The sequence below is a fragment of the Sphaerodactylus townsendi genome, unplaced genomic scaffold, assembly GCF_021028975.2.
Source record: "Sphaerodactylus townsendi isolate TG3544 unplaced genomic scaffold, MPM_Stown_v2.3 scaffold_20, whole genome shotgun sequence".
NCBI classification, from domain to species: domain Eukaryota; kingdom Metazoa; phylum Chordata; class Lepidosauria; order Squamata; family Sphaerodactylidae; genus Sphaerodactylus; species Sphaerodactylus townsendi.
Genome location: NW_025950363.1, coordinates 1,450,074 through 1,465,000, shown reverse-complemented (window position 1 = coordinate 1,465,000; position 14,927 = coordinate 1,450,074). Strand labels below are relative to the sequence as shown.

The window sequence follows — 14,927 nt, the reverse complement described above, 5'->3', positions numbered from 1 at the left end:
AACAGAGAAGTAAGATAAGGCATTATTGAGAGTCTGTTTAGCATTCGTTTACTAAAAATAGGGTTTTTAAGTTTATTGAGGTCGTGTTGCCTCTCAACATCTATAATTCTGAGTTTGTTGATATGAGAGATGGCATCTCTTGTGCCAGCCATTTAGGACTTAGCTCAGCACTTTGAATTTTGCTTGAACCTTCTGTGCAGGTCGAATTAACAAGGTGCTAAAATAAATTCCAAGAGTCTGTTTTGTTTTGTTTTGTTTTGTCTTCCCTTAGTGGTGCTATAAAGGTCACTGCATGTGGAAGAATACAAACCAACTACAGCAAGACGGCAACTGGGGGGCTTGGACGAAATTTGGCTCCTGCTCACGGACGTGCGGAACCGGCGTCCGCTTCAGAACACGCCAGTGCAACAACCCCATGTAAATCAGGCTTGGTACCTGCTGCATCCAAGCATTTGTATTTGGGGTGGGGATAGGGGTTAAAAAGCTACGCATTGTGACTTGGGACCCTGGAGGGAACCAACATTGTATCTCCTTCTCCCAGAACAGACATGCCTCTGTGTGTGTGTGTGTGTGGGTGGGTGGGTGCGTGCGTGCGTGCGTGCGTGCGTATGTGCGTGCGTGCGTGCGTGTGTTGGGAGCCAGCAGGGTGTACTGGTTAAGAGCAGGTGGATTCTAATCTGGAGAACCGGGTTGGATTCCCCACTCCTCCACCTGAGTGGCGGAGGCTTATCTGGTGAACCAGATGTGTTTCCGCATTCCTGCATTCCTACTGGGTGACCTTGGGAAAGTCACTGTTCTTTGGAACTCTCTCAGCCCCACCTACCTCACAAGATGTCTGTTGCGGGGAGAGGAAGGGAAAGGTATTTGTAAGCCCCTTTGAGTCTCCTTACACAAGAGAAAGCGGGTATATATCCAAACCCTTCTTCTTGGAAGGGGAAAAATAAGATCTGTGATAACAACTTCTGAATCTCCGTAATGTGGTCTCTTTTCTAACCCCACTAAGGCCAGTGAACGGGGGGCAAGACTGTGCAGGCATCAACTTTGAGTACCAGCTCTGCAACATGGAAGAATGTCCGAAGCATTACGAAGACTTCCGGGCTCAGCAGTGTCAACAGCGCAACTCCCATTTTGAGTATCAGAGCAGCAAGCACCACTGGCTTCCATACGAGCATCCCGATGGTAAACCACCCTGCTTTCTTGCTTTTGTCCCTCTTCTTCAGACTTAGGCCCCTTCCGCACAGGCAAAATAATGCATTTTCAAACCACTTTCACAACTGTCTGCAAGTGGATTTTGCCATTCCGCACTGCTTCAAAGAGCACTGAAAGCAGTTTGAAAGTGCATTATTCTGCATGTGCGGAATGAGCCTTAGTGTGGGCCATTGCTAAAGGAACAGGGAAGGAAGATGCTGTCACCTGTTTCAATGATTGGGAAATAAGTCATCTACAAGGGCTTTCAAGGCAAGTGGAAAGGAAAGGGGGTTTGCCTTCCTCTGCAGAGCCTTCCTTGGTGGTTTCCCATCCAAGTACCAACCCTCCTTACCTTGCAAAATCTGACAAGTTAGGGATATACAATGCCATCATTCCTCTCGAGGAGTCATTTACTGGGATGGAAATCTTTACAACAGGGGATGAGATTTTCCCTGTTTCCCTGTCCTGTACCAAAATTTATCTTTGTGTGTTGCATTCCCTTCTTCCTGAATTTTGGTTTAACCAAGATAATCTCTCAACTTTATTTTGAAACTGGATTCATAGAATCGTAGAGTTGGAAGAGACCCCAAGGGCCATCCAGTCCAACCCCCTGCCATGCAGGAACACACAATCAAAGCACTCCTGTCAGATGGCCATCCAGCCTCTCTTTAAAAACCTCCAAAGAAGGAGACTCCAGCACACTCTGAGGTCGTGCATTCCACTGTCAAACAGCCCTTATTGTCAGGAAGTTTTTCCTGCTGTTTATTTATTTATTTATTTATTATTTATTTATTGAGTTTTTTATACCGCCCTACCCCCGAAGGGCTCTGGGCGGTGAACAACAAATTAAAACTTACAATTAAATCCATTTAAAATAAATACAACATCGATCAACATATAAAAACAGCGTCGGCAACAAAGTCCATATTAAAAACCTTCCCGAAGGGGGGGAGAGGGGTCCCATAGGTGGTAAAGGGACCCCAGTACAGGAAACTAGAGTAGAAGGGGGGAGAGGGGGGCACATCAGCGGCCGGACACTCCAAAAGCCCGGTGGAACGGCTCCGTCTTACAGGCCCTGCGGAACTCACCAAGATCCCGCAGGGCCCGGACAGCTGGAGGAAGGGTTTAGGTGGAATCTCTTTACCTTGAACCCATTGCTCCTGGTCCTAATCTCTGGAGCAGCAGAAAACAAGCTTGCTCCCTCCCCAACATGAATGGATGGTTTTAATTGTTGGCATCTTTTCCCTCCCTTTCTGCACTGGTCAAGGAACAACTTTGATGGGCGACTTGACGATTGCATAAATATTTGGGAGAGGCAATGCCAGGTGCCGCTCAGCATCGGTTAAAACGTAACCCTGTTACATCAAGGCTGTGATAGTGGATAACGGTGGTTACCTCTCATTCATGCACCATTTTCTGGATCAAAAATGCCTTTTGGGCTTCATTAAGGCCCAGGAGGAAGAAAATGTGAAGGAAAAGAGGAATTGCCCAGAGGGTGCCCATTTTTCCAGTAACGTACTGAAAAACAGGGTCCTTGATCCAGATACTCTCAAACAGCTGAGTTTTTAAAAATTTGATTAAAAAGAAAGAAAAGAAAATACAAACAGCTCTAGACAGTTCCAAGTATCAAAGCACAAATACCCTGCAGGGCTATCCAGCCCAAGGCAAATGAATAAATTTTGTAGCAAGTCTGCAAGTCTGAATTCTTTAAGTCTGAAGTGTGAATTACTCTAGCTGCATGTCAGAGTTTTATAGCAGTTTTTCCTCTAGTTTTTCCTCAAAGAGGGAGATGTCCCCACCTGATCATTCTTGGTAGTTAAGACCCATCTGTCAGAGGGCCTTTCCCCACTTACCTTAAGCCCCGCACTACTTGAGGAGAGTAGCGCGGGGTCCCCCGGCACTCCCCACGACAGGGGCGGCGACAGCGCAACCGCCCCGACGCTGCTGCTGTCGCGCTCCCTCAGCGTGCGGCATCCCAGGCGCTCTTCTTAACAGCGCCTTTTGATGACCCCGTGCAGAGCGCGGGGTCGTGGGGACGCCCGGGCGCGCACCTGGGATGCCGCGCACTGAGAGAAGCGCCCGGCATAGGGGGGATCAGGGTGAGTGGGGAAACACCCAGTGTTGGAATGTGGCGTAAAATCCAATTTCCGTTATGTAAACACAAACACAGTGTACAACTTTAATGAGGGCCAAAAGGTTGCGCTGTTTACGGCCCAAGACCCAGTGGTTGCCATACAAGATAAATGATTTCTAGGTAAATTTAAAGGAATGAACGCACTTTCTTCACAGAAAATGAACCCACCATTTGAATTAGGCAGAGATCAATGCACACTGTGCAACCCAATAGAAATTACACTGACCAAGGCCCAAAGCAATTGCTCTCGACTTTCAGATGAAGTCTTGTTATTAGTCTAATAAGTGTCCAAGTCCAAAAACAGTACCACAAGGTATCTGAAATACCAACCCTAATAACACTGATAAAAGTCCTGTATACAAAGGGAAGGTCCTGTGAGCCCTCCAGGGGAGGACGGTATATAAGTTGAATAATAAATAAATAAATAAATAAATAATATAATATAATATAATATAATATAATATAATATAATATAATATAATATAATATAATATAATATAATATAATATAATATAATATAATATAATATAATATAATATAATGAAAGTTCACTCAGCTAACTGGAACCCAGACATGTACCTGTCTCAAATAAGCCTCAAGCTCTGTTTGTATACAATAAGATACGCATGAAATACATGAATTCCATTTTCTTGCAATGTTCTCAGTGGCAGGAGTGTTATAAGATACCCAATCTCCTGAACAGCTCTGATGTGCTCTTTTGTGAAACTGTTGCAAATTTTATACTGGAAATTCGTAATTTTAACTGCATTTCTTAACCTTGTTTTGTTGTAAAAATTTGTCCTGTTTTGTATGCCAATAAAGGCTTGCGTTTGTGAAAAAAATAAGCCTCAAGGCCAGGGTGGCATAAATTGCATATGTCTGTGCTTCCAAAATGTACAAAAGGTTTGTTTAAAAGTTTGTCTGCTCTGAAGGAGACATTTTGCAGCAGCCAGAGTTTTCAGAGCAGACTGCAGACCCTGAAGGTTTCAAATTATTGCCGTTCAAACAAAACGATGTACCTGTGGTCCTTAGAGCAAGGGTTCTCAGCGTTTTTGTGCCCTTGGGCACCTTTGGGATTCTGATTTTTTCACGCAACACGTGATTGGTGTTTGGAATATGCTGCCACGGGAGGTGGTGATGGCCACTTACCTGGATAGCTTTAAAAGGGGCTTGGACAGATTTATGGAGGAGAAGTCGATCTGTGGCTACCAATCTTGATCCTCCTTGATCTGAGATTGCAAATGCCTTAGCAGACCAGGTGCTCGGGAGCAGCAGCAGCAGAAGGCCATTGCTTTCACCACCTGCAAGTGAGCTCCCAAAAGCATCTGGTGGGCCACTGCGAGTAGCAGAGTGTTGGACTAGATCAGTGATGGCGAACCTATGGCACGGGTGCCAGAGGTGGCACTCAGAGCCCTCTCTGTGGGCATGCACAGTGTTCATCATGTGGGGGGAAATTGCCCCCCCCTTCCCACACGCACACACATCTAGGCTGGCCTGGGCTGCTGGGCTCGATTATTAGCATTAAACCTAAGACCTAGTTTTGGGGAAGCAGTATAGGTAACCCTGTTAAGCACTGTTAAACTCCACTGATTTTCATGCAAAGAACTAAAGCATGATCCTTTACCTGGGAGTAAGCTGACAATGTGCTGGCAATGTGGCTTGCTTGTGAGTAAACCCTCCTAGGGTCGTGATTCACCCGTTTGAAGAATTGCATGGTTGCTTCAGACAAAGCCAACAACTACCACCAAGCTTACTCCCGAGTAACACACGCCTCAGAGCCAACCATTTTTTCTTAACTAAAACCTCAGTATTCAGGTTCAATTGCCGTGTTGGCACTTTGCGATAAATAAGTGTGTTTTGGGTTGCAGTTTGGGCACTCGGTCTCAAAAAGGTTCGCCATCACTGGACTAGATGGACTCTGGTCTGATCCAGCAGGCTCGTTCTTATGTTCTTATGTTTTTATGACATGGGGTTGTGAAGGAGTAGGGAATCCAACACTGTTCTCCAGATTAAAATTCATGACTCTTAACCACTACACCACGCTGGATCTCAGAGACAGTGATGAGACTCAGCAACTAATAAAGCGATTCCTGCTTTCTGTAGCCAGCAAGAGATGCCAGCTTTACTGCCAATCCAAAGAGACGGGAGACGTTGCCTACATGAAGCAACTGACCCACGACGGAACTCGCTGTTCCTACAAAGACCCCTTCAGCATCTGTGTCCGCGGAGAATGTGTGGTGAGCAATAATTGTGGTTGTCCGGGTTTGTTTTGTCTTCCAGTCGCTCCTTTGAACTAGAGCTTCTCCAAGGCAGGCTGAGAGAAACCTTGAGATGTTTTGGGGAAAAAATATTTCCAATTCTGAGAATGTTTTTAGAAAGATCCTTTTGAAAGGTCAGGACTCTAGGCTGACACAAAGCGTATTTATTTTGTCTTCCGGAAGTCCCTGGTCAAACCTCAGGTGGAAACTTTCAAGTGAGAGGGCCAGAAAAGGGTCACACTTGGTAAGCACACGGTTCTGAAAGAGTTAGGATACCTTTAATGTTTGTTGTACTTCTTAGTGTTCAAAAAGTCCTGCGGATATAACCAGGAGTGATATTTAGGCATACATGGAAAGGGGAAATAAGAGATCTGTGTTGAACAACTCAGGAAAACAGAATTGCACAGTCTCTATGAGGTGTATACCTTTAGCATTGTATCTGCATATAATTTTAGATACTGTATTTCTGATTCTTCTGGTGCTGTGGAAGGGTTCTGAGCTCCGGAAAACCACCATATTCAGTCCCTTTGGGGGTTTCTAAAATTTCATCAAACTTTTGGTCTACCACAGTGTTTCCCAACCTTTTCGAGGTCAGGGTACCCTTGACCTCACTCTTCGTATCTCACGGTACCCCTGCCGCCACCCTCCACCTTCCCCTCCCATTGCCCCTGCTTGCCACACAGCCCACCTTCCCCTCCCAGGGTGAAGGAAAGCACTGGGGGTGGTGGTGGCTGCTGACCTTGTGGCAGGCCCTGCCTCATGGGCCAGCTCCATGTCCTTGCTGGCGCCGGTGGGAGACACCACAAAAATGAGGAGGGGCGGTAGTGTTGCCGCGGTACCCCTGGGACATGCTCACGGCACCCCAGGGTACTAGGGAACCCTGGTTGAGAATGGCTGGTCTAGCATCTTGCATCTCTGTTTTTGGTACTAAAAATGGAGCTTCTCAGGATCCTGAATTCTGGGCTGGGACAGAGGCGTATCTAGGGAAAATGTATCCCAATGCAAAGTCTGAGTTTTCGGGGGGGGGGGCTCGTGGGCGGCCACCCTCCCTCAACACAACCAAACAACATTTATTTTTGCAGCAGGTCTTGAAGTCAGTGTACAGACACAGGGGGAAGGAGGGGTGGGGGTTGATTTCCCCCCCCTACGTGACTAAATGGCCACAGCCCGGGGACATTTGACCCCATATGTCCCCCCAGGTGGCACGCCCCTGGCCTGGGATCCCATTTCTGCTGAGTGCAACCGCAGAGCGCACGCTACCTTGCATTATGTTTATGAGTCAACAGCAGCAAAACTTGAGCCGAATTTTCTGCTTTTCCAAATGCTGCCTCCCGTACTTCTGAGCTTCTGGTGTTGTGGGTTGACCTTCTTTCTGCAGAGGGTCGGCTGCGACAAGGAAATCGGGTCCAACAAAGCTGAGGACAAGTGCGGAGTATGTGGAGGAGATAATTCTCATTGCCGGACGGTAAAAGGGACCTTCACGCGGACCCCAAAGAAGCCTGGTAGGGATAACTCCACCTCCCTGTTGCTCCTGGTCGCTATGCTAGAGCTGTCATTCAAGGGTTTTTTAAAAAAAAATAACTCTTTTTGTTCAGCTGCTCTGTTGCAGACATGGACATCTCAGCCCGTGCATGGAGTTCCTCATGATTCGGAGTTTCCCTGTTCTCTTTTGTATCAGGGAATGGTCTATGGCAGGGGTCTTCAAACTATGGCCCTCCAGATGTTCATGGACTACAGTTCCCATCAGCCCCTGCCAGCACGGCCAAGTGGTAGGGCTCATGGGAATTGTAGTCTACGAACATCTGGAGGGCCATAGTTTGAAGACCCCTGGTCCATGGGCATACAGAGTAGGAATGTACACACAGAACTTTTTGCAATGTTGAAGATGTGTGGTAGAAGGTAGTCATGAGTGACCTCCTCTCTGCATTCTGAGATATCGAAGGCTGCCCAGAAGTGGAAACGTTAAGTACATTAGTAGGTAGATAGGTAGGACAGTCAGTGGGTGGGAGTGTGAGAAGGAAGGAAGGAAGGAGGGAGGGAGGGAGGGAGGGAGGGAGGGAGGGAGGGAGGGAGGAGGGAGGGAGGGAGGGAGGAAGGAAGGGAGGAAGGAAGGGAGGGAGGGAGGGAGGGAGGGAGGGAGGAAGGAAGGAAGGAAGGAAGGAAGGAAGGAAGGAAGGAAGCAGGGAAGGAAGGAAGGAAGGAAGGAAGGAAGGAAGGAAGGAAGGAAGGAAGGAAGGAAGGAAGGAAGGAAGGAAGGAAGGAAGGAAGGAAGGAAGGAAGGAAGGAAGGAAGGAAGGAAGGAAGGAAGGGAGGAGAAGAAGAAGAATTTGGATTTATATCCCTCCTTTCTCTCCTGAAAGGAGACTCAAAGGGGCTTGAAATCTTCTTTCCCTTCCCCCCCACTCAACAAACACTCTGTGAGGGACTGAGAGAGCTCCGAAGAACTGTGACTCGCCCAAGGTCACCTGGTTCATCAGAAAAGCCTCCACAGCTCAAGTGGCAAAGCCGGGAATCAAACCTGGTGCTCCAGATTAGAGTGCACCTGCTCTTAACCACTATACCATGCAGAAAGAAAGAAAGAAAGAAAGAAAGGAAGGAAGGAAGGAAGGAAGGAAGGAAGGAAGGAAGGAAGGAAGGAAGGAAGGAAGGAAGGAAGGAAGGAAGGAAGGAAGGAAGGAAGGAAGGAAGGAAGGAAGGACGGACGGACGGACGGACGGACGGACGGACGGACGGACGGACGGACGGACGGACGGACGGACGGGATACTTGGAAGATGTTGTCCTCTTCAAGTCTAGCTTAACCACTTAACAGATCAGTCAACTGCCCAAGTAGCAAATGTTGAGCACCATTAAATACCAGAAAATTGTTATATTACAATATCGTATTATTCGTTACAGAAAATAGTTATTGGTAACATTATTGCATCTGTTTATTTCTATCCTACTTTTCTCCCCGATGGGGACCCAAAGCAGCTTACAATACCAAAATAAAGTACAAAAATAGGGGGGAAAGAAGAAAAGAGAGGGAGGAATTATACTAGTTATACTAATAGGTGTAATCAAGGGCCCGTGGGTGCAGAAAGCTAAACAGACCTGAATCCCAGAACCCTGTGTGTATGTGTGTGTAAAGTGCCGTCAAATCACAACTGACTCATGGCGATCTCAGCAAGGGGCTTTCAAGGCAACCAAGAAGCAGAGGTGGTTTGCCATTGCCTTCCTCTGCAGAGTCTTCCTTGGTGATCTCCCACCCGAGTACTGACCCCGCTTAGCTTCTGAGATTTGATGAAATCGGGCTATGGCAGACTACCCCTGCTTAACCGCTTGCCCTGAAAACCCCACCAGAGGTCGCTATAAGCCAGCTGAGACCTGACTGCATTTTGCACAGACACACACACATTATACTTACATCAGTTCATGCAACTGGAAATGGTCTTTTCTGTTGGATTTACATGAATTAGTCTTGTGAACTGTTCATAATACAGTTGAGCTTTTCTTGGCTCGATACACTTTTTGAAGGTTTTCTAAGCTATGTGGCTGTAAGGCCTGGACCCATATCTGAACCATTCACATGATCTGTTGAAGACTCACAAAACTAATGGGGAAAGTCTGATTGGTCATTGTCCTTGGGGTCAGTGTTTCAGACAAGTGACCATTTGATCTTCCCTTCCACAGGAACGTTTGCCTTTTATCATTAGGTTTCCTTTGGCATTCCAGGAATTAGCCCCCCAAAAGTCTAACCAACTTCTTCCAACAGGGAAACAGTTAAGCAAGAGATGCCAAACCGGGCTCAAGATTCTGGAAAACCAAATCTGCAAGTATCTAACTGATTTTTCATGGCTTGTTTTAGTCTTAACTTTCATTGACTACATTCAGCATTGCTGCGTGTAAAAACATTGAATGTGGAATTGTGAATGTACCTGATATGTATTGTCGAAGGCTTTCACTGCCGGACTCAACTGGTTGTTGTGGGCTTTCTGGGCTGTGTGGCCGTGGTCTGGTAGATCTTGTCCCTAACATTTCACCTGCATCTGTGGCTGGCATCTTCAGAGGTGTGTCTCAGAGAGAAGTGCGCTACACACTGAAACGCAGCAGCGCCGACCTGGCTTCCCTCCACCTCCCCCAGAGCGGCGTCAGGCCGCCCCAAAAAACAGTGTGTTCCCACCGGCGCAGTGCGAACGGCACCGCCGGGAACACGCTGTTTTCCCCTGCCCTCATTTCACTCATACCTCAAGCCATCCCAGGCCGCTCTTGGCCTCTGACCTCACAGCTGAGACCCTCCCTCACTGTCCCTGGATGTCGGAGGGCAGCGTGGGCAGGTCTTAGTAGTCCAGCAGGGCGGCGCAGGACAACGAGGTGAGTGTGGGGGGATGGGGAAGAGGCGGCTCCATGTGGAGCTGCCTCTCCCGCGCCAGCCTCTGCGGGGGCCGCTCGCACGCTCCCGTGCGAATGGCCCCCACCCCTCCACCAGCAGGATTCCTGCTGGTGCAGGGTCACCCTTTCCGCACTGTGTCCAGTGAGAAGGGAATGTTTAGTTGGGTATGGTTAAGCCGACAGTGTCTTTCGTGCTTGTATAGAAGATACTGTCGGCTTAACCATCCTGAAAAATCTCCAGTAGCAGAACATGCTTTAAACAAAACTGGACATAACATTTTATTTGAAAACACTGAAATTCTGGACAACTTGGATGGGTTACTATGTCAGACTACACAGGGAGGCTATTGAAATCCACAAGCACCAAGACAACTTCAACAAGAAGGAAGAGACTCTGAGAATTAACAAAGCTTGGCTACCAGTACTTAAAAACACCAGGGGCATGCTAGGTTCATGGACAATGAACTCCATCCAGACACAGGATTTGCATTCACTAATACTGTTGCTACTGCAGGGAATTCAAGTGCGAATACGAATGTCAATGGACTGAAAACCCCACCAGCAATACAATGCAGTCAACCACACCTTTGCATAGCAAGTTCCATCCAAACACTTACTGATTGATTTCCCACCCTGGGAGATGGATAATATATACCCAATTAAACTTTCCTTCTCACTGGACACAGTGTGTAGCACACTTTTCTCTGAGATACACCTCTGAAGATGTCAGCCACAGATGCAGGCGAAACATTAGGAACAAGATCTACCAGACCACGGCCACACAGCCCGAAAAGCCCACCACAACCAGTACCTGATATGTTTGACAGATAGATAGTCAATGAAAATTTAAGACTTCAACATCCCGGTCACTAACAAAAGGCCTTCTGTTTAAGGGAAGACAAGAGGAGCGTTCACTTTGCCCAAAGGAGCCCGCGACGTATCTGTTTCTGAAACCAAAGAATCTAAAAATGTCCTGGGTAAGCGTCACCCAGTTGCAGAATTCTGAGCATCCATGGCCACCGTAGACCGTTCTTTCTTTTTGCTTCGTATCTCTCCGCCAAGAAGTCACTTATGCTCATTGCAAAAGAAAAAAAAACGGGCAAACCTTTTATGCTTCCTGTGAGAAGTTCTTGGTCGTCGCTTCAAAGGGCAGTCATCTGAAAACGTATCATTACCTTCTTCCATCTGCCTTCTAAAAAATGGGATGAATGAAATCCTCAGCGTGCTGGATTTGGTTTCCAGTAGCCAGTTGCTGTGCTTTCTCAGCGTGGTGTAGTGGTTAAGAGCAGGTGGATTCTAATCTGGAGAACTGGGTTTGATTCCCCACTCCTCTACCTGAGTGGCAGAAACTTATCTGATGAACCAGATGTGTTTCCGCACTCCTACATTCCTGCTGGGTGACCTTGGGCTAGTCCCAGTTCTATGGAGCCCTCTCAGTCCCACCTACCTCACCAGGTGTCTGTTGTGGGAAGAGGAAGATAAAGGAGCTTGTAAGCCACCTTGAGTCTCCTTACTGGAGAGAAAGGTGGGATATAAATCCAAACTTTTCTTCTTCATCTTCTTAAGATGTTGCAGTTGGATCTGAGAGACCCGGTTTCAAATCCCCACTCTGCCATAGTAGTCTTGCGCCAGTCACACCCTGTAAGCCTAACATACTTCACAGGGCTGTTGTGTCAGTAAGATGTCCCCATTGTGTCCCCATTGAGGAGAAAGGCGGGGTTTAACAGTACTAAGTAAATAAATAAATCAGTGGGAAAACAAATGGATCCTTCATGATTCACAATTACCAGGCTGCAGGGTTAAAGGATGGGCTTAGTGAATGATCAAAAGTGAGAAGATGGCCTGTACAACGGTGTTGTTGTGACGCCAAAAATCCGAGGTCGCATATATTCTTTGCCTGAAAGATCCAAATGGTTATGGTCATCTGGTCATCACAATGGTGTAAGTGACTGATAGGTTTGCAACAAGACGAGGTCCTTGCTTTTCCCCTCTTCTGCGCACAGTGGGAGGAAATGCAAGACTTCGCAACCACCTCCATGTGGCGAAACCTATCCCTTCTCTGCTTAGAGCTCTTCAGGGGTCGATGGATGCTCCCCATCTGCAAATGGGACCTGCCTCTTCTTGCCGCTGACTAACTCTAGCTGTGGTTTTTGTTTTCTTTCTTCTTCTTCCTCTTCCTCCGCGCTCTCCCAATGCCTTCCTGCACATGCCAAAGGGTACCTTAAGATGTTTGACATCCCACCGGGTGCTAGACATGTGTCTCTCCAAGAAGACGAGGCCTCCCCTCACATTCTTGGTAAGTGCTTCTGTGCTTACGCTTGGACGTTGGCAGCGGCCTTTATACTGAAGCCACTTTCCGGAAGATTCCTGCAATACAGGGAGGGTAATAATGGCCTACCGTACAGGGATATCGTAATGGTTACAAAAATCTGAATGCTTGAAAACACTGTCTAGAGATGCTTTTTATTATCAGTGAGCTATGCTACTCTTTATTTATCTGTTTTATTTATCATCCACTTTTCTCACTGAGCAGAGGCGTAGCAGGGCAAAATAGCGCCCAGGGCAAAATGGCACCCCCGTGCCCCCTGACTGGGCCCGGCTTGGCCCGGCCGAGGGGGAAAAGGAAAGGGGTGCGGGGGGTGATTTTTTGCCCCCATGTGACAAAACAGCGGCCTGCCGAGGGCATTCGTCCCCCACACCATGGTAGCTACGCCACTGTCACTGAGGCTCATTCCGCACATGCAGAATAATGCACTTTCAAACTGCTTTCAGTGCTCTTTGAAGCTGTGCGGAATAGCAAAATCCACTTGCAAACAGTTGTGAAAGTGGTTTGAAAACACATTATTGTGCGTGTGCGGAAGGGGCCTGAGAGTCAAGGTTGATTACCTAATGTAAGGCAGTAGGATCAGTTGAGTGTGGAGGTATCTAATAACTAATCGAATAAATAATAATAATAAAAATAATGATCAAATAAATAAATAGTAATAATAATAATAGCACTAGGATAGAAGAACCAGAACGTAGTAACATATTGAACAATGTGAGAAATAGTATTGTCCAAGTAGAAATATAATGCAGTACGAATAAGAAAAAAACGCAACAGATAATACATATTGTACTTACTGGATTACCTACTGTCAGGCAGTAGAATCAATTGAATGAGGAGGTATCAAACAATATAATAGTACAAAAGTAGCAGAAATCTGAAACAGGACTTAAGTATTAATATATTGATCATACTGAACAATGCGAGAAATAGTATTGTATCAGTAGAAATATAACACAGTAAGGACAAAAAACATATAACAGATAATACTTATTAGTAGTACATTCTACTATCCTCGGTTGAAAAATCTCCTTTAATTGTTCTGTTACAGTGTAGCCCTATTCTTTTATTTACAAATTCCCTTCTCAACAATTCTGATTCACATAGTTTCCTCTTTATATGCCCATCGTTTTGTAACTTTTAAAAAAACTATACAAGGCTGTAGGAAGGTTTTCCACCCATAATGTTAGGCAAGCACCCATTTTATCTTTATGAGATACCATATTGTTTCAATTTGTTTTCCATAGAATCATAGAGCTGGAAGAGACCCCCAAGGGCCATCCAGCCCAACCCCCTGCCATGCAGGAACACACAATCAGAGCACTCCTGACAGATGGCCATCCAGCCTCTCTTTAAAAACCTCCAAAGAAGGAGACTCCACCACCCCCTGAGGTAGTGCATTCCACGGTTGAACAGCCCTTACAGTCAGGAAATTTTTCCTGATGTTTAGGTGGAATTTCTTTTCCTTCCCCTTGAACCCATGACTCCTGGTCCTAGTCTCTGGAGCAGCAGAAAACAAGCTTGCTCCCTCCCCAACATGACATCCCTTCAAATATCTAAACATAGCTATCATGTCACCTCTTAGCCTTCTCTACACCAAACTTAATATCCTCAACTCCCTAAGTCTCTCCTCTTAAGGCATGGATTCCAGACCTTTGACAATTTTGGTTGCCCTCCTCTGGACACGTTCCAGCTTGTCAATATCAACAGGCCTTTCTTGCTGCAGCCTCTGAGTTCAAAAGCCTCTTCCAGAGGGAAACCACCACCACCCCCACATTTAAAAACATCATTCCACATCCTACTTATAATATCAAAACATATTCCTTTGCTCGCTCCATCCTTGTACATCTTATTCCTGTTGCCATGGATTTTAAAAAATATCAATTTGGGACACTTCTGTCAGTTTTCAAAGCTTTTCGAAGCTAACAGTTTGCAGCATCTGAGCGCTCTGAAGATAAAAAAGCAGAGATGGGGGGAATCTGCTTTCCCTTCGCTGCAGGGGAGCGACCAAGCAGACTTAAAGAAATGCCTGCAATGCTGCTTTGATGTAGACGGCCACCACAGGAAGCTTTTGGCAACCGCTGGGTTTCTCTCTGCAAGCCATTACCGTCAATTGCTGATATTAATCGCAATCCCGGGCTTGGGCCGGATCTAGAAGGAAAGCAGTCCTAGAGTTAAGTTGCAGAGATGAGCGGCAGTCTTGTTCAACAGAGAGGGCCTGTTGTTATCACCAGACAGGAAAAAAAACGGAGATAAAATGTGCTCCCTTATCCGACAGAGTGGGATTTAAGAGCTGGTAAGCTTTTTAGCTGCAAACAGTTTGTCAAGAAGCAGTAAGTCTAGAGTCACTGGGAAAAAAATAATGCAAGGAAAAGAGGAAGGCAGCAGGAACAGAGGAAGACCCGGCATGAGATAGTTGCCCTTTCCGCACAAATCCCCCAAAACGTTTCTAAATCATTTTCAATTCCCCCCTCCCTTTACCATCATGTGTGTCCGCACTCATCCCCTTGAAACGATTCCTGGCCTGCCATTTTGTGATCATCCCCGTTTTTAATGTGTCGCTCAATCGCTGCTTCTATGCTTCACGGCTCCGTGCTGTGATTCTCTGTGCCTTCTATATTCCATCCTTCCAAGATTAGCACCCCCCCCCC

General features: G+C 46.6%; 1 protein-coding gene across 1 annotated transcript in view; it reads left to right on the top strand.

Annotated features, from left to right (window-relative positions):
• The window catches only part of ADAMTS3 (ADAM metallopeptidase with thrombospondin type 1 motif 3), a 45,999-nt gene that overhangs the window by 5,236 nt on the left and 25,836 nt on the right, over nucleotides 1-14,927 (top strand). Inside the window, exons 6-10 of the mRNA XM_048482741.1 lie at nucleotides 272-417; nucleotides 1,004-1,179; nucleotides 5,426-5,559; nucleotides 6,959-7,082; nucleotides 12,166-12,246. Coding sequence (XP_048338698.1) covers nucleotides 272-417; nucleotides 1,004-1,179; nucleotides 5,426-5,559; nucleotides 6,959-7,082; nucleotides 12,166-12,246 — 661 coding nt within the window. The remainder of the gene's footprint in view (nucleotides 1-271; nucleotides 418-1,003; nucleotides 1,180-5,425; nucleotides 5,560-6,958; nucleotides 7,083-12,165; nucleotides 12,247-14,927) is intronic.